Raw genomic sequence first — 19,718 nt, 5'->3', positions numbered from 1 at the left:
TTAAAGTTGTGTGGAATAAATCATTTTTTTCTGTGAAATGTAATATGTATCCTACTTCCCCCACTGATATACTTTGAGGCTAATTTTCAAAGCACATAGACTTACAAAGTTACAGAGTTACCATGTGCTTTGAAAATGATTGTCTCACTACGTGGCCCTTATATTAACGCAGCTTAAAATGGTGGTACCATGGGATGTGCTCAGGTGTCCTGGGGTCAGGGGCGTAGCTATGAGGGGCCATGGGGGCCTGGGCCCGCACAAATTTCATCCGGGCCCCTGGTTTGGCTGGCGGGGGTCCCCAACCCCCGCCAGTCGAAGCCTTCTTCAGCGCGGTCTCCGGCGCAGCCGCGTTCGCTGCCTGCCCCTTGCTCTTCTTTCTTCTTGCTCCTCTTGTGCACGGTGACGCTCAGCAAAGGTATTTATTTGTGAGGGGGCGAGGCAGTGGGGGTGAGGTGAGGCGGTGGGGGGGCGAGGAGGTGAGATGTGGCGGTGGGGGGGGGGGGGCGGCATGGCGGCACTTAAAATGTGCTCCCAACCTCGGGCTCTGGCCCCCTTCCACCGTGAGGTCTGGCTACGCCCCTGCCTGGGGTAATTGCCATTTTAGCGCATGCTAACAAATTTAATTTTTTTGGGGAGGGGGGTGAGTCGGGGGTCATCCCTGTGCTAATCAATTAGCGCAACTACATTATCGTATGTTGACTGGTTAGCTCAGGATTACCATGTGAGCCCTCACTGCCTACCAAAAGAGTGGCGATAAGTGTTCACGAGGTCATTTTCAAAAAAGGCCATGGGCTAATGGCAACATTAATACAAAAAATGGAAAATTAGTCATTTTACAGCTGCGGCAAAAATGGCCTCAGCATGCCAGTTTTTGCCACAGCTTAGTAAAAGGGCCCCTACATCTCCTTTGTCTCAAGTAGCCCCTCAGATGGTAAGCTCTTTGGGGAAGGGAATTTTGTCTCCATCCTAACAAGTACAATGTGTATATTTTTACCGTGTTCACAGAAATGCAGGGGGTAGTATTTCTAGCCCATCTGTAGCTTTCTCTCCAATGCAGACCTGACTTAGCACTGGGATCACAAAAAATTATATATGCCACAAAAGCACTCCACCTGGTGCAGGAGTTGAAATGAGTGTAGATAGATGGACGTGAGCTACTTCTACCCCTTACATAAGCTACTTTTATAAGCTGGCTTGAGCATTATTTGGAAAAGCAGGCTAAAATTCCCTCACGCTATTTCAACACTGCGGTCAACGTTGACCGCAAACACTGACTATGGCCGTTAAGTTTATACACGGATATTCAGGGTCGGCTGTACCTGGATATTGTGCTAAATATCTGGATATCAGAACCCAGACAAGTTAGGTCAGCTGTTTTGCTGTCGTAGCTTGTCCGGACAGTTATCTGGTACTGGCACTGAACATTAGTGATACACCCAGATAACTTCAGCTTCTAGTCCACCTTGATGCTATCCTGATAGGGGAAAATTCTATATATGGTGCCTAAAAAATCCATGCGGAAACATTTCTGCCTAAGTGTATTCTATAAGGGGCACCTGTATCTAGACGCTTAATTGATATCCTAGCACCTAAAACTACGTGCCCCCATTTATACCAACAAAAACGTGACGTAAATCCCAGCACGTAGATTTAGGCGCATTGGGCCATATTGTATAACAATGCGAGTAAATTTTGGAACGCCTATTTCCCCATCCATAACCATGCCCCTTTTTGCCTGCGCACATTAGAATTTAGCCGCAGTGTGTTACAGAATACGTTTAGCAAGTTATGCACGTAAATTCTAATTATTGCCAATTAGTGCTCATTATTGCTTGTTAAGTGCTGTTAACAACGCTGATTTATTTATTGCATTTGTATCCCACATTTTCCCACCTATTTGCAGGCTCAATGTGGCTTACAATGTTCCGTCATGGCATTCGCCATACCAGAGTAAAAGATACAATTGGTATTACATAAAGAGCATGGATGACATAATAGAATTAAGCAATCAGGTACAGAGAGATAACATTCAGAATATCAGGTAAATGGTGATGCGCTACAGTTCCTATTATGGATCGTTGTGGTATGCCTTGTTGAAGAGATGAGTCTTCAGTGACTTGTGAAAGTTGATTAGGTTGCAGATTGTTTTCAGATCAAGTGGCAATGCATTCCACAACTGCATGCTCATGTAAGAAAAGCTGGACGCATGTATTAATCTGTATTTTAGTTCTTTACAGCTGGGGAAGTGAAGATTCAGGAATGTGCGTGCTGATCTTTTAGCGTTCCTGGGTGGCAAGTCAATAAGGTTTGACATGTAGGCCGGGGCATCTCCCTGAATGATTTTTTGAACCAGAGTGTAGACCTTGAACTCAACACGCTCTTTAAGTGGGAGCCAGTGTAGTCTTTCTCTTAGGGGTTTGGCACTTTCGTATTTTGTTTTTCCAAATATGAGTCTGGCTGCAGTGTTTTGGGCTGTTGAGCCCAATTAAGTTATGTGCATTGTTACAGAATACACTTGGAGTTTAGCCCAGAACGCTAAGTGTGCTATATAGAATCCTGGGGATACTGCCTAAGAGGTCAGTAACTATTTTGCACCTTATATGAATAGAAGCAGTTTCATATTGTTAAAATTCTGTAGCATTCCTTGATTGTATCTGGTGATGAGATTGAGCAGAACTGTTCCTTCAGGGGCTGGGACTACAGCCCTCTGCCGCCTCACCTATCGCACACAGGGACTGATTTATCAAAGCCGTTTTCCCATTCTGTGTCTATGGAATAAACCAGACCCATAGACTACAATGCTGCACTTTCCTGCTGAGGCTCAGTGGAACTTAAATGCCTTGGGCAAGTAAGTCATTTATTGGAGTGAGACTGGGTAAACAGATTTTTTTTTTTTTTTTAACTTTAGAAAGCTGTCTGGCACTTTAAGGTGCTGAGTTGATTGGTGATGGTTGCTGGTCCTTGGTGGCATGCTCTGCAAATCGGTGATTTTGTCACTCTGGACTTGTAATGTGACACATCCCTCTGCACCAAAGGGAGTGACTCTTCTTGCATGCTGGGCTTTATTTCCTTATTTGTGGATATGCTTTCTGTTAAATCTTGGTGATCCTCAAAAGTATTCCAAAACCATGAATAAAACTGTAAGTTGAAGTTCTTTTTCTTTTGAATAATTGGTTATTAGTATCATTTTTGACTTTTAAAAAAGCTTTAATGGAAATACCTGGAAATTTTGTTTCTCAGAAATGCAGATTTGTGTCTGGCTTTGCTCTTGCGGCAGCCCATGTGTGTTCAAGGCGACTTTGGTACATGTGGATTCTGCCTTACCGCATGGCCAGTAACCTAGCCAGGTTGAGTGCACGGGGGGGAGCGGAGAGCGGACTGCCGACAGTGCTGGCACGTATTTTAAACAAGACAGATTGCGTGAAAAATAGGCGCCGGCCCATTTGGGGGAACGGCCGCTCCCCTGTTGACCCACCTGGCTACGCCTCTGCATGTGGCTATGCGGTGGGGAGCACTTATCTTCACCCACTGAGGTGGCGGTAAGGGCTCTGGCGGTAACCGGGCAGCGTGCGGCAGTGCCCGAGTACCGCCAGGTTAGAGCCGTGCTATTAAATATTTTCCGGTGCACTGGAAATGGCACACGCTCAGGCCAGAACCACCACCTGAGGTCTTTAAGTCTGTCCCTAAATGCTTTATGACGAAGACCACTGACCATCTTAGTAACCACCCTCTGGACCAACTCCATCCTGTTGATATTATTTATTTATTCTTATTTCCCGCATTATCCAAAAAGCAAATTTTGGTTCAATGTGGCTTACAATTAAACTATGAGTGAGAGTTTACATGTAATTAGATTTAGATTGAGGGTTTTAGCATTAACGATGACATAGAGAAATATTTTTTTAAACAGAAAAGTTTTTAAAGCTTTTTGGAGTAGAAGGTAGGAGCTTCTGCTTTCTTTTGGAATGAGAATCCACCATTTAGATCCTAAATATCCAAATCCAGCTGTATAATCAGATTTGTATGTTACATTTTTACAACTAAGTAGATGTAATAACAAATATTCCCTTGAGGTTGGCTTTGCATTTCTAGCTGACAGGATAATTAGGCTCGTCATATGGTCTGGTACCATACCGAACAGAATTTTTGAAGGTGTGGGCTCAGTTACAGGGAAAAGACGTCTGTGTCATCAGTGGTTTGCACTGTTGCATACATATAGAGGCATTCTGTCACTCAAAGCTGGGTGCTCAATTTTGTATGCGGGCGCACACAAAGTAACTGGCTTGACTGGTGATAAAAACGGAAAAAAACAAAAGAATGGGGGGAAGACGAATCAGATTCCAACACAAGGGTGGTCGTTTATTAAACTATACAATGGACTTGACGCAGTCCTGCGTTTTGGTGCTTAAGGCGCCTGCTTCAGGAGTTAACATTCAATTCAGTGGACAACTCAGAATAAAGCGTCAATAGTCCAAAGACTGATTGCCAATATAACACCATCAAAGAGTTACAATATCAGAACTGCCAAAAAAAACCAGAACCATAGGCTAAAATTGTTACAGCATAAACGCAAAAGTCGCTGCCATCAAACCCTTTTTGAGTTTATGTTGTAACATCCAGAGTTGGCCAATGAATTGAACTGTTTGACTCCTAAGCAGGCGCCTTCAGCGCTGAAGTCCATCATACAGTTTAATGAACGATTGCCCTTGTGTTGGAATCCGATTGGTCTTCCCCTTTTCTTTTTTTTTTTTTTTTTTCTGTTTTGGTTGGTGTGTTTGGGGGCTCTTTTCATTTTTCACATTAATTGGTGATAATCAATAATTGCCATTTTAACAAGCATTTAATTGGCAATCATTAAGAATTAAATGCAGATCTGCCCTAAACTCTGTCCTATAACATACGTTTGTAATTTTCATAGCGTGCAACTCCAAAGAGGGTGTGGCCATGGGAGGGACAGGGACTTTCCCAGAATTTAGGTGCGGTGTTCTAGAATACTGCCATTTATGTGGCCCTTTTACTAAGCCACGGTAAAAAGTGAGGTGCGGCAGCGTAGGCACATGTATTAGGCGTGTGCCTGGCCAGTTTTTACTGTGTCTACAAAAAAGGGTTTTTTAAAATGTGACAGGAAAAGGGCATGCAGTAAAACTGAAACCAGCGTGCGTCTAAAACCAGCCTGAGCCCTTAACACCACCCACTGATCTAGCGGTAAGGGCTCTCACGCTACACACGCGGTGACTGGTTGGTGCATGCCAACTGCCGATTACCGCTGGAAACGGCACATGAGGGAGGAAATAAATAATTCATCCAGGAGTTATGGGCACTCGCCAAATCTGAAATTATCGCCAGGGGGCGCTCTGTCCTGGTGGTAGGTAGGTCTCATTTGGGTGCACGCTGCACACTCAGAGCCTACCGTGGCTTAGTAAAAGGGCCCCTATTTGCCTCTGGCAGTTGTAAGTGCTCGAGCCCAAAGTTAGGCATGAAATGCGCGCTAAGCTAGTATTCTATAAATACCGTTCTGCGTGAAAGAGCCTTTCTATAATACTAGCTTAGCGTGGATCATCCTGGCACCTAACTTTGGGCAATTTATACAGAGTTCCCCTTTGCAAAAATAACAACAACAAAAATCTTGAATGAAACTAAAAAATCCTCTAAACAGAGGAAACTAAGCAAAACAATAGTTTTGGCCTGCACACTCTTACTAGAAAAATGCCTTGCTGACAGTTTTTACTGCAGATCTTTGTTTTTATAACAAGTCTCTTGCTTCTTATAAAATAATTTTGTGTGTTTGCTGATTTCACCTTTTTTCACCTGGATTTGTAAGACAGCAGCAAGGTTCTGTCATTAGCAGCTTCAAAGGCACTCAGCAACAGCTTGCTATCATGTCAATTTCACATTCTTAGAGTTGTTACCTTCTGCAGAAATCCCCCCCTCCTTTTTTTCATCTTGCACGTGTTTTGTGCCACTTGTAACGTCATCACTGATAGGCTGAAGCTCAGAACTTGGTGCTGTCTAGAACAGCGCCCGATCAATACTGTGAGAGCAGCGCTGAAAAATAGGTCCCCAGTGCTCAGCTGTAAAAAGATGTAAATGATATGTGCGCTGTTTGACTGAAAGTATGGGGGAGCAACAAAGCCAGATGCACGCGCGCAAGAATTTTGCGATGAGCACAGTTCTTGTACGCATGCGCCAGGCAAGCCTGGAAGCAAACTACACATTGGCAAATATAAGCTTTTCAAATGTTTCTTCACCTGAAAAGCTTATATTTAAGTGCGGAAAACAGACATCAATGTGTGCTTTCACTTTTGGGGTTTGTCTGGTGCATGCGTACAAGAGCTGTGCTTATTGAAAACTCTTGTACGTATGCACCAGGCAAGCTCATGGTAAGTGTATGCATAAGTGAGAAACATGCCCATGCTCCACCCATGTGCACAGAAAAGCATCACTTATGTACTTGTGCAAGTTCACTATGGTCTGATCTATAAGGAAGCAAGTACATGCTGTAGTGCGTAAATGCACGGGGACATACATTTGGGTGGAGCATGGGCAGGTTTCTCACTTATGCACATACTTTGCAGAATATGTGGCATGTCCATTTACGCCTTCTGTTGACCTGGCATAAGTGGCTACACCTAACTTTAGGCAGGTCAATGCAGTTTTATGCTAGTTTTCTTTAAGAGAATCTGGTCGCCCAAAAGCCATTATACGATAGGCACTCCCTGCACAGTATTAGGGCACCTGGTTATAGAATTGCCCCCTAAGTTTGTACCTGAGGAAAAAGAGATATAAGTGAGGTCCAAGATTTCAAGGCGAGGCAGTGGGATTTGAACCCTAGCTTCCCTGGTTCACAGCCCACTGTTCTAACCATTAGGCCTCTTCTCTCCTCATTGCCAGCTTATAGACTGCACAGCACTTACCACGTCCATATACGTGAGCTGCTCTGCCACAAGGTCTTCTGGAAAAGAAAGGAAATCTGCCAGTTCATCCGTCTCTACTGCTCCTTCGAGGGTAGAGCTGAAACTGGTAGGAAAGCCATCTGTCCAGGCTGGAAAATGAAAAAGCTTGATAAAATGCAGAGCCCACACTCACTACAGTCCAGAAAGTGCACAGTTCATGTTTTCAGAAAGGGAAATGGGACGATATACCGCCTTTCTGTGGTTTTTGCAACTCCATTCAAAGTGGTTTATGTAGTATATACAGGTACTTATTTGTACCTGGGGCAATGGAAGGTTAAGTGATTTGCCAGAGTCACAAGCAGCTGCACTGGGAATTGAACCCAGTTCCCCAGGATCAAAGTCCAATGCATTTCAGTCACTGGTGAGGCAAACCACACCAGTCTTTAACAGCAACATGTCTATATGCCACATAAACATGTAATATACCACCATGGAATTCATATTTATTTTATTTTTATTTTTGTTACATTTGTACCCCGCGCTTTCCCACTCATGGCAGGCTCAATGCGGCAGGCAATGGAGGGTTAAGTGACTTGCCCAGAGTCACAAGGAGCTGCCTGTGCTGGGAATCGAACTCAGTTCCTCAGTTCCCCAGGACCAAAGTACACCACCCTAACCACTAGGCCACTCCTCTCTTAGGGCTCAAGTCATCCACTTTACAGTACACTGGAAAGCAGACAGGGTGAACAGTACTCAGGGCCAGATGCACTAAACTTAACGAGCCATTAACGATCAAGTAGTAAACTGTGGCATGCACAAAAGGCTTCTCCGAGCCATTTTCCGATCATGGTAGCAGCTAACAAAAACGGAATGCAGATGGGCAAAATAGTATTATAATGTGTAGAAATCGTATTGTAATGAGATGCACTACCATTTCCAATTGCCTAACTGTGGAAAATCTAATGGGAGGTCTGTACCTCTCGGGGCTGCAGGGGATTTCAAAACTTCTATAAATGTAACAAAAAAAAATCGGGAAAATAACGGCCAAGTGCTTGTCAGGGACATCTTTTATGGACGTCCTTCACTGCCTAGCCACGTCCAAGTGCTCGTCAGGGCCGTCCTAAAGTGCCTAACATGGACATCCTTCACTAAAACATAAAAAAGGATGTCCCTGACGAGCACTTGGACGTTCAGTGCCCGAAATGCTCACCGATGGAGAAATGACCCTTCCCCGGCGGCTCTGCCTGCTCTTCTCCCCTCCTGTTCGGGATTGCACCCAGGCACTGTTCCTGCTGGCTCTTCCTTCAGAAAGAAAATGGATGAAAATTATTGATATTTATATCTTTTTTGGAGGTGCCCCAGATAACCGCCGGCATCGGGACGTGCGAGGATGTCCAAATCAAAAACTATTTGGGCGTCCCTTTCGATTATGCCCCTCCTCCAGGTCTCTCTCAGCTAAATGCGCTGTGATTGGCTGAGAGAGACCTGGAGGAGGGGCATAATCGAAAGGGACATCCAAATAGTTTTTGATTTGGATGTCCTCGCACGTCCCGATGCGCAATCCTTCCCCTCCTTCTGAGAGTGGGGCGGCAGAGATCACTGGCTGTACCGGCGGCTGCAGCTTGCGCTCCGGCCCGCGGCTCTGGCAGTGCTCGTCAGGGACGTCCGTTTTGGACGTCCTTGGTATGCGCAGAGCAGTTAGCATAATGCTTGGCTGCTCTGCGCATGCTCGACCGGCCGACTGGCTTTCGAGGGAATAGAGAATGCAAGTGAGCTACAACGAGCAGCTCATTTGCATTCCGATTCCTTGATGCATGGCCGTTCCCTACCGATTCGCTATGGAATTGGTAAGGGAAGGGCTCTTCCAAGGACCTTAGTGCATCTGGCCCTCAGTTAGGCTGGTGAATGAAAACACTACACTGGAAAGCAGACAGGGTGAACAGTACTCAGTAAGGCTGGTGAATGAAAACACTGGCCAAGCAAAAGTTGGATGAGAGGTTTTGCAAGAGTCAGTCTGTTAAAAGTGAGAATTTTATGGGACAGTGCAGGCCATCTCCAGTCATAGTATATATGCTCTGCGAATACAGCGCTTTCACTGCATTTGTGTTTGAGAGCTTTTTTGAACAGAACGTTGTGTGGAGAGTTTGCTGTTTGACTACTTATCTAGGAACACACATTGTATAAGAATTTCCTAGACCCCTGATGCAGGCCATTAGGGCCGAAACATGAGTTGTATCGGGTCGCCCACACTGTTTTAGAAGAACTTTTAAATAAAGCCTTTTTGGACACCATCTGTGAGAGGTTTCTTGTCTTTGCTCTACTGTTCTAAGCTTGGCACTTTTTCCTCAAGTGGAGCATTTTTGCCTTCTGTTTGTGATTATATATGCTCTGCACCAGCCTCATCATCCCTAATCAGATATGCAAAGTCACTCTGATGACATCAGTCACTTATTTAAAAGACTGAGAAACTGTCGGGTCCAAGCTGACATTTGCCTTCTATGGATGATCAGCAACTCATTCATCTCTCTTGTAGAAGCTATGGATGGGCAAAAAACATTCTGTCTGATATTTATCCACTGCCAGGCAGCGTTTGACTACCCACTGCTGGTGTTCAACCCGGATATTCAATGCCAGGCCATTTCCAGCAGCCGACAATTGAATATCTGGGGTTTTCAACACCGGCTACAGCATGACAGGTTAAGTCAATATTTAGACTTAACCGGCCATGGTTTAGCAGGCAAAGATAGGCCTGCTTTTTATGCAGCTTTATTTGGCACTAATTGTGTCACCTCTTTTGGTAAAGCTGCACTGGCTCCCAATTCGTGAGATGATTCCTTTTAAATCTCCCTGTTTAATGTTTCAGACTTTCTGTGGGCTTACGTCAGAATTAGTGAGGATTTCTTTGTTCAGACACTTTTCTCGCCTGCAAAACCAATTGCTACATCACTCTCCTAATTCCAGAGATGTTTGCTTATCTTGTTTTTGTAAACCACATTGGACCCTGAAATGGGATATGTCGGTAAATAATTACCATATTGATATCAATGTTAATGCTGGCAGTAGCTTTGAGGATCAGCCCCACAGTGCCCTATTTACTAAGGTGCATTGACGTTTTTAGCGCGCGCTAAAATTAGCACACGCTAAACACTAGAGATTCCCATTTATTCCTAATTTTTAGCATGAGTTAAGAATGCTAGCGCACCTATAGCACAGCCTAGTAAACAGGGCCCACAGTGAGATAAGAGCACCTATAGTGTACTGCTGCCTGCCTCAGATCCAACCAATCAGGACCTAGGATGCAAATAACTATATTATACAGTTTTAGATATTACCACAAGGTGGCACCATAACATGCGGATACTTTGTGAACAGATCAGCCATTTATGAACACAGAATTCCTGTTTCAGAGCACAAATATCTTTAAATCCTTTTATTATCTAGTCATCTTTACCTGCTATTGGGAGATTAGAAAAGCACATTCTCTATAATTACAGCACTTGTAGATAATTTTCTTCTGAAGAGACTTGAATAAAATACAGTGCAGTACCTGTCATCATTATTGCTTAGCTTTATCAGACCTCATAATGCAAAAGCCCTAACTTTTCTAAAGTAATTTGGCGATACAAATATTGGGCACAGGCTGAACACTGGATGGGATTCCTAAGTTAGGTTAACATCAGTGTTTTCATTCTGTAAGCCTCCGAATATCCACCCAGCAGCACAGACAGTTTTGAAGATTTTTCTGTCTCCTCCTGTCTAGCAGTGGGTAGCAGCCATGCCTATCCTTCAAGCTTTTTCCTGCATCCCCTCATCTGATGTAGTCATTTATATCCTATCCTTTTAACCTTAGGACCACCTAGAGCAGCTGACAATAAATGTACATTCAGTCTCATAAACACAACCTACAAATTGATACAGAGTATTAAAATACAATTAATAAATGCATATACAATTCAAAGAAAATTTTTCAAAGAGCATTCATAAATGGTACAATAAAAATAGAAAAATGATAGCAACCTTAACATCCAGCTGACACTCACACTCTGCTCTCACTAGTATGTTAAGGAACCTAGATTCCCAGATACGTATCAGCTCTAAGAATTTTGTGCAGACTTCACCCATCTGGGGCAGCTGTGGCCGGAAGAGATAGAGGGACATTTTCGATATGACGTACAAGTCCAGCTTCGGACGTTTTGCAAAAAACGTCCAAAATCTGAATAGGAAAGAAGCTCATTTTCAAAAAAGAAAAACGTCTTTTTTAAAAAACTAGTAAAAAAGGCCCGTTTCTGGCTGAAATGAAACGGGCAAGCAAGGGTTCCCCACTCCTTCCGTTGCTGTCTCCCTCTCTGTCCTCCGAGTCCCACACCCTCCTGTCGTCGGAGGTGGGCACGGGACTCCCTTCCCCTCCCCTTAAGCGACTATCCCTGGTGGTCTAGAGGTACCTGTTCGGTCGGGGCAGGAAAGAAAGAGCCCCCTGTTTCCTGGTCGGAGTGCTGCTGCTAGCTGCCCTGCTGCATCCTGTGCGAGTCCGGCTCTCGGCGTTTCAAAATGGCCGCCGAGAGTTGAAGTCTCGCGAGGCTGCTTCAACTGTCGGTGGCCATTTTGAAACGCCGAGAGCCGGACTTACACAGGATGCAGCAGGGCAGCTAGCAGCAGCGTTCTGGCCAGGAAAGCGGGGGCTCTTTCTTTCCTGGCCCGAGCGAAGAGGTACCTCTAGACCACCAGGGATAGTCGCGTAAGGGGAGGGGATGTGACAGGTGGGAGGGAAGGTGATGGGGGGGAAGAGGGGGTGACCAGGGGCAGGACGATAGCATGAAAGGGGTGTGGCAATGGCGTGAAAGGGGCGGGGTGAGGCCTTGAAATGGGCCGGGGCAAGTGTCCTCGTTTTATGAGGCTGTCTGCAGCGATTCGTTGGTAGGGGAGGAGTAGGGAAACACGCTCCGTGTGTTTCCCTACTCCTCCCCGTTCGTTCATTTGCGTTGTTCTGTATTTGTTTCGCCCTCGACGTCATCACGTGTGACGCGAGGGCGGGGCATGGAGACGGTGAGCGTTGTGGCTTCACCACCATGAACTTACGAACCGGTGTCTGAGTGGCTGCAGTGACGTCAGTGTCTTCAGAACGTTGAGATTGAGTTTTTTTTTATAGTAGATACTGTTTTGAATGAGGTTTTGTGATTTGGACTTTTGTTTTTTTGGTCCAGTTTTGAAAAAAAAAAAAAGTTCCAAGTCCAAAATGCACAAAATCAAGCCATTGGGGAGTAGGAGGAGCCAGCAATTTTAGAAGACTGTGGTCCCCCTGACATCCCAGGACAGCAATAGGGCACCTTAGGGGGCACTGCATTGGACTTCATAAAATGTTCCCAGGTACACATCTCACCATTGCTACCTTATCTTGTCTGCTGAGCCCCCCAAAACCCACCATACCCAACTGTACACCACTACCAAAGCCCTTACGAGTGAAGGGGACAGATATATCTGGGAACAATGGGTTTCTGGTGAGTTTTGAAGGCTCACAGTTTCCTCCACAAGTGTAACAGGTAGGGGGAGGTAGTAGCCTGGGTCCACCTGTCTGCAGTACACTGCACCACCACTAGACTATTCCAGGGACCTGTATGCTGTTCTAATGGACCTGAGTATAACATCTGAAGCTGGCATAGAGGCTGGCAAGTAACGTTTTTAATTACATTTTTGGAGGGGGTTAGTGACCACTGGGGGCATAAGGGAAGGTCATCCCTGATTCCCTCCAGTGGTCATTTAGGGCACCTTTTTGTGCCTTATTCGTAATAAAAACAGGTCTAGCCCAAAACATCTTAGCTTTAGTCCTGGACGTTTTTGTTTTGTTCCATTGTGGCTGAAAAACGTCCAAGTGTTAGGAACACCCGGATCCCTCCCACCCTTAACACACCCCTGACATATACTACCTTGTGATTTGAATGCACTTTGGACGGACTTCGTAGAAAAACATCTAAAAATTGGTTTTGAAAATACCAATTTGGACGTTTTTGTGAGAAAAATGTCCATATGCCGCAGATTTAGGCCACTTTTTGGACATTTTTCACTTTTGAAAATGAGCTCCACAGTGCTCTAACCAGCAACTCATGTAGGTATGGAAACAGAATACTGCATGGGCCTTGAGATGTGGAATTTGTAGAATCTTGTTGTCGGACCAAAAGTCTGCAAGGGTAATGCTTGTCAAAAATGATGAAGTGTAGGATCCTTTTGGTGGGATTCCTTTAGCAGGCTATGTAAATATACGTCTAGTGCTCATAGATCTTTCTTTCTTTCTTTCTCTTGGGATGGTAGAGAGGGACTCCACTGTGAAATGGTATAGTGTTCTCTTGTGACTGGGAACAGGGCATGAATCTATACAGTGCTGAGCTAGCCACTGAGTATCGCTGTAGGGACAGTGGTTGACCGTGCTTTGCTGTTACTCAGGTGCAGTCACTGAAAGTTGTGTCTGGAAGTGCCCTATAGATATTTCTATGTACTCACTTGTATTCTCTTTCATTTAAAAGTAACCTTTTGAGAGCAATCTCAGGTTTGTACAGTGCCTCTCTTCACCAGAAAAAGGCTGTATAGTGTAAAATCTGTTTTAAATTTGCTATGGTAGGGTTCTTGGGGCTTGAACACAACACGCAGGTGGTTTATGACTATCATAGTAACATAGTAAGTGACGGCAGAAAAAGACCTGTATGGTCCATCCAGTCTGCCCAACAAGATAAACTCATATGTGCTACTTTATATGTATACCTGACCTTGATTTGTATCCCCATAGTTATTCTTGATTTGTATCTGCCATTTTCAGGGCCAGTGGCGTTCCTAGGGGCGCTGACACCCGGGGCGGATCGCCCCCTCGTGCAGTGCGACCCCCACCCCTGCGAAAGAACCCCCCCAGGTGCACGCCGCTGGGGGGGGGGGTGCCGCGCGCTGGTCAGCGTCGTTCGTTTCCATGCTCCCTCTGCCCCGGAACAGGTTACTTCCTGTTCCAGGGCAGAGGGAGCATGGAAACGAACGATGCTGACCGGCGCGTGGCAGCCCCCCCAGCGGCGTGCACCCGGGGCGGACCACCCCCACCGCTCCCCCCTTGGTACGCCACTGTTCAGGGCACAGACCGTATAAGTCTGCCCAGCACTAGCCCTGCCTCCTAACCACCAGTGCTGCCACCCAATCTCTGCTAAGCTTCTGAGGATCCATTTCTTCTGAACAGGATTCCTTTGTGTTTATCCTACACTTTTCTGAATTCCGTTACCGTTTTCATCTTCACCACCTCCCTCGGGAGGCCATTCCAAGTATGTTTTAACATTTTTATTGACATCACTTCAAAGAAAACAGTCAATAATATTAATACATTTAGAATCAAAACTGAACATGTTCTCTTTGCACTCCAATTAAAGCCTTTTATCAACGTGTTTTTCAACCCTCCCTTAAACCACAATCTGTCCCTGAACATAAATTTCTTCAGGTGCGTATATTCTTTACCATTAACTGACAGTACTATAGAACAAATGTACCATCTTCATTTAACAACAGTTATTATTGTTTCCCCCCCCTCCCCCACTCCCCTTATACCCGGTCCCATCTTTAAAGGACATATGATACTTAGCATCACAGAAGCCGCAGTGAAACAACAGAACTTTCCCCCAAAAACCAACAACAGTCCTTTCTCCTTGATACCCCCACCAAGTATAAATATATATTCTGTTTAAAGTCTAAGCGGATCACGTATTGAACATACATAATCATAAAATACAATCACATAAAAAGGTTAAAAACAAATCAGTACATAAACAATAACATCATAAACTCCTTAATACACTTTACACATAACCAGTGTCTGCTGCCTTTGGTCCCTGAGCCTCAACCTCTACAGTCCCTAATTATATGCTTTCATAAATAAGTATCCCTTGAACATTTTCCTAAACTTAGATGACTCTGTCATCACTCTCAGCTGCAGAGGGAGTTGGTTCCACATTAAAGGATCCACAATCGAAAAGGCTTTTTTATTTCTAGTTTCTTCAAAATGTATTCTCAAAGCTGGAATAGAAAGAGGTTGTGTACCTTCTGATCTCAAATCATGACTGGGCAGGTGCATTTCACTCAGAACAGTAATTAGATGCTAAAATGCCTACGCCAGTCGGTGGAATTAGTGCCCTTTTGCTTTCATCCTGACTCCACCTCCTCTTTTCCTCTACCCCCTCCTCTCTGATCCCCAAGTTTTGCTGTCTCTGCTAGCCCCTTCTTATCCAGGATCTCAGAAACAGAGTTGCATGTTTCCCTGGTTGTTGTTTTTTTTATCCATTGCAAGCTCACACGTGTTTTATTATCTGCTCTCCTCCCCCCCTTTTCAGGGACTTTGTGCCTTGGCCAACTTCCCATAGAGCTGGAGTGGGAGCCAGATTTCTGGCAGCTAGGACTCTCTCCTGCCAAGAAGAAGCCACTGAAGATGTTGGCTTTGGAGGAAGTCTTCCTCCTGGCCTTGAACTAGCAAGAGGGATCTGAGCTGCCTCTGATGAAATTGCTGGGCAGATTGGGAGAGGAAAATAGGGGCAAAATCTGAACAGTAGAGCATAAATAAAATGCATTAGAGCAAATATTCTAGTGCTACACAAAGTAATTTTTGGGTGGGACCTGTAACTTGGTTCAATTTCAGACCTTTTTATATTGCATATTTAGCCTGATGATTCCCTCTTTGTTCCTTTTTTTATTTATTGGTATTTATTAACAGTCTTTATTGGCTCATGATCACCGGACATTTCTGCCCCTTTTATTTCCCCCCCCCCCCCCCCCCAAAAATCATTTTATCACTTGCCATGTCCTCAGAAGCTTAGCTGAGATTGGGTGGTTGGGAGGCGGGGCTAGTGCTAGGCAAGACTTCCACAGGCTGTGCCCTGAAAATGGCAGATATAAATCAAGGTAAGGTATGGCCAAAAAGTAGCACATATGAGTTTATCTTTAGGCAGACTGGATGGACCATGCAGGTCTTTTCTGCCATCATCTACTATGTTACTATTGTATATTCCAACCCTTTCATTAACATCCTTGCATGACAACCATGCAGTGGTTCCCTGTGGAATTCGCTACACATGCAGCCAAGTATGGCCAGTGGGTTGTCACCAGTGAGCAACGAGTGGGACTGTCTTCTAACTAAGCCTAGCAAGTCAGGGAGCAGGATTTTAGCTTTAAGAAAAATGACAGAGTTTTAATTTTAAAAGGCTGAAACTACTTAATTAAGAAAGGAAACGGGCATTTGCTGACCTGATGCTGCTGACTAGTGACCAAATTCCCTTTATTGTGACCCGAAATTATTCACTTGTGTTGAATTTAGTACCACTAATCATTTTGAAAAGTTACTTCCTACAGCTGGACCAGTCTTGACTTTGTGTCATTCTGTGTAACTATGGACTTGTAGTTTTTGCCTTTGGTGGAGAAAAGTGCAAGTCTCTGGGTACAAAAATGGTCCCGATTCCCAAGCCAGGACAAAGTCAGCCTGTCCGAGCTGCAGTCACAGGCCCCGTAGACCATACAGCTAGGTCACAATGGGGTGTGTATACAGAGATATGCAGCTCAGCCTGCAGGGGGCGTGCAGTGAAAACAGAGCTCCAGCAATAGGCGGACTGGGGAAAGTTTGGCATGGCTTTTTGACCCCCAACCCATTAGCCGCCCATCCTCAGCCTCTCAGGCTGCATTTTCATGCTGTACCTCCTCCCGCCGCAGCAGCAATTTTAGGACAGAGGAGACTATCCATGCCCTGTAAATATACGTATATTCCCCTCCCCCCCAACCATATCCGTGCGCCCTTTGAGTGAAAGCTGAGCTGATTTCCCCGTGTGTGCTTGTGTATGTGGTGCACGCCCGGGCGCTCCGCAACCTCCCTCCTCCGGTATGGGCTTCAGCAACGGGCATATTGGCTACGTGTACGTCTCTCTCTCCCTGCAGGCGGACGGCGGAGCAGCGACAGCGGTGGAGATGTTTAGCAGTCGGGAGCTGAGCGCCTGAAGCGATGGGCTGCGCTTCGGCCAAGCAGGTGTCCACGGTGCCGAACGACGAGGAGGCGCAGCGGGGCAAGAACTACCAGAACGGGGACGCCTTCGGCGGTGAGTCCTTGACCGGGGATCCCGGGAGGGGGAAGGGGAGGGCAGCGGCGCTGCTCACTGGTGCTCTAAGGCAAAAGTCAGGATACAGGGACGTGTGCGGAATACAGAAACCAGCTCATTATACTGTTTGCATTATAGATACACAGCCCAGCTGTCTGTACTTCATACAAAAGACATCAGCAAGCTTTCTCTGCTCTATGCATTCTACCTCATATAGCTCTTTATTTTATATTTTGTGCACTAGATATACACCATCTGGTTCTGCCCCATTCAGCTCCTTATACTCTTTGCAAAAAATACTTTATCCAGCTCTCAATACTGCTTGCAGAATACTCCATCCAGCTCCTTATAATTCGTGCAGAATACCCCATCTAGCCATGCAAACTGCCCTATCCAGTTTTCAATCCTCCAGGCAGAATACTCCAGCTCTCCATACATCATGCAAAATATACCATGAAGCTTGCTGTAAAATACCCCATCCAGCTCATTATAGTGCATATAAAGTAACCTATTCAGCTCTCAATATTCCATGCAAAATAGTGCATTAAGCTCTTTATACTGCTGCTAAATACTCCAACAAACTGATTAGCCTCCACACAAAATGCTCGATCAAGCGCTTTGCAAAATTCTCCATCAGGCTCTTTATGCTTCTTGCAAAATACCCTATCCAGCTCTCGTGCTCCCTGCAGAATATGCAAAGTGCCCTGGCAAACTCTATTCCCTATGCAGAATACTCCATCCAGCTCTTAATACTCCATGCAAAATGCCCCATGCGACTCTTAATAATTCATGAAAAAATACCCCATCCAGCTCTCAATACTCCATGCAAAGTACCTCATCCAGCTCTCAGTACTCAATTCAGAATACTCCATGCAAAGTACCTCATCCAGCTCTCAGTACTCAATTCAGAATACTCCATCCAGCTCTCAATACTCCATGCAAAGTACCTCATCCAGGTCTCTACTCCATTCAGAATACCCCATCCAGCTCTCAATACTCCATGCAAAGTACATCATCCAGCTCTCAGTACTCAATTCAGAATACTCCATGCAAAGTACCGCATCCAGGTCTCAGTACTCAATTCAGAATACCCCATCCAGCTCTCAATACTCCATGCAAAGTACCTCATCCAGCTCTCTACTCAATTCAGAATACCCCATCCAGCTCTCAATACTCCATGCAGAGTACCTCATCCAACTCTCAGTACTCTATTCAGAATACTCCATGCAAAGTACCTCATCCAGCTCTCAGTACTCGTCAGAATACCCCATCCAGCTCTCAATACTCCATGCAAAGTACCCCATCCAACTCTCAATACTCCATGCAAAGTACCTCCTCCAGCTCTCTACTCAATTCAGAATACCCCATCCAGCTGTCAATACTCCATGCAAAGTACCTCATCCAGCTCTCAGTACTCAGTTCAGAATACCCCATCCAGCTCTCAATACTCCATGCAAAGTACCCCATCCAGCTTTCAGTACTCAAGTCAGAATACCCCATCCAGCTCTCAATACTCCATGCAAAGTACCCCATCCAACTCTCTACTCCATGCAAAGTACCTCCTCCAGCTCTCTACTCAATTCAGAATACCCCATCCAGCTGTCAATACTCCATGCAAAGTACCTCATCCAGCTCTCAGTACTCAGTTCAGAATACCCCATCCAGCTCTCAGTACTCAGTTCAGAATACCCCATCCAGCTCTCAATACTCCATGCAAAGTACCTCATCCAGCTGTCAGTACTCAATTCAGAATACCCCATCCAGCTCTCAATACTCCGTGCAAAGTACCTCATCCAGCTTTCAGTACTCAAGTCAGAATACCCCATCCAGCTCTCAATACTCCATGCAAAGTACCCCATCCAGTTTGTTATATTACATGCAAAGTACCCTGTCCAGCTCTTTATTCCCGCCGCAGAATACCCCATGCAGATGTTAATAATCCATGAAAAATACCCGATTTAGCTCCCAGTACTCCATGCAAAGTATCTCTTCTGGTTCTTTATGCTCCCTGCTTTATATAGATACCATATCTGGCTACCCCATCTAGCTGTTTATACTCCATGCAAAATACCCTATCTAGCTCTCAATACTCCATGCACTGAACTCCATACGGCTCTTTGTAATAGTCTATGCTGTACGCATTGGGTAAAACTGAAATAAGCTTTGGGTAGTGGGAAAGGTACAAGATAAGGCCTGACAGCAGCCTCCATCTCCCCTTCCTCCTGCAGAGTGTGGAAATGAATGCAGGTTCCAAGTGATTCTTGGTTTTTGACATGGCAAAAAAAATTAGCCTTGGTTATAATGTAGATAGTTCCCTCACCCTCCTTCCCCTCTTAGCCCTTGAGTTGCAGACGCTGTTCCCTGCCCTGCCCTATTTGGGACAGATTTTGGCCGCAGTCTGGATTTTTCTGCCTGGAGAGGGGCATTGGGGGCAGATTGCGACATCACTATAAAAGCTCTTGGGGAAATCCTTCTCTAAATACAACCTTTCTTCACTTCTGAGTATGGTCTGGAAAACCGTTTTCTGTCAGTAATGGGAAAGAAGAGTGGCGTCTGGGATTACCCTCAGTTTATACACAGTTAATTGCATTACTGTTTGTATCATAGAAATGCATATTTTATGCTATGGGTTTTATTATATTGTGATTTTTTTTGTTCACATTGTCAGCTTTATTTTCGATAAAACATGAAAAGCAGAATTGAGACATCCAAGTTGGGATATTCCAGTGTA

General features: G+C 45.1%; 1 protein-coding gene across 3 annotated transcripts in view; it reads left to right on the top strand.

Annotated features, from left to right (window-relative positions):
• C6H1orf21 (chromosome 6 C1orf21 homolog) overlaps positions 1 to 19,718 on the top strand; it is a 461,362-nt gene that overhangs the window by 205,402 nt on the left and 236,242 nt on the right. For 2 of the 3 annotated variants that reach the window (XM_030206620.1, XM_030206618.1), the window contains exon 2: positions 16,830 to 16,987. In XM_030206620.1, coding sequence (XP_030062480.1) covers positions 16,894 to 16,987 — 94 coding nt within the window. In that variant the 5' untranslated portion in view covers positions 16,830 to 16,893. Of the gene's footprint in view, positions 1 to 16,517; positions 16,644 to 16,829; positions 16,988 to 19,718 lie in introns of those variants that run through there. The other variant, XM_030206619.1, reaches the window with a different exon arrangement.

This window comes from Microcaecilia unicolor, chromosome 6 (genome assembly GCF_901765095.1).
Source record: "Microcaecilia unicolor chromosome 6, aMicUni1.1, whole genome shotgun sequence".
Taxonomy (NCBI): domain Eukaryota; kingdom Metazoa; phylum Chordata; class Amphibia; order Gymnophiona; family Siphonopidae; genus Microcaecilia; species Microcaecilia unicolor.
Note: the sequence above shows the minus strand (reverse complement) of the source record. Positions and strands in the feature narration are given on the sequence as shown.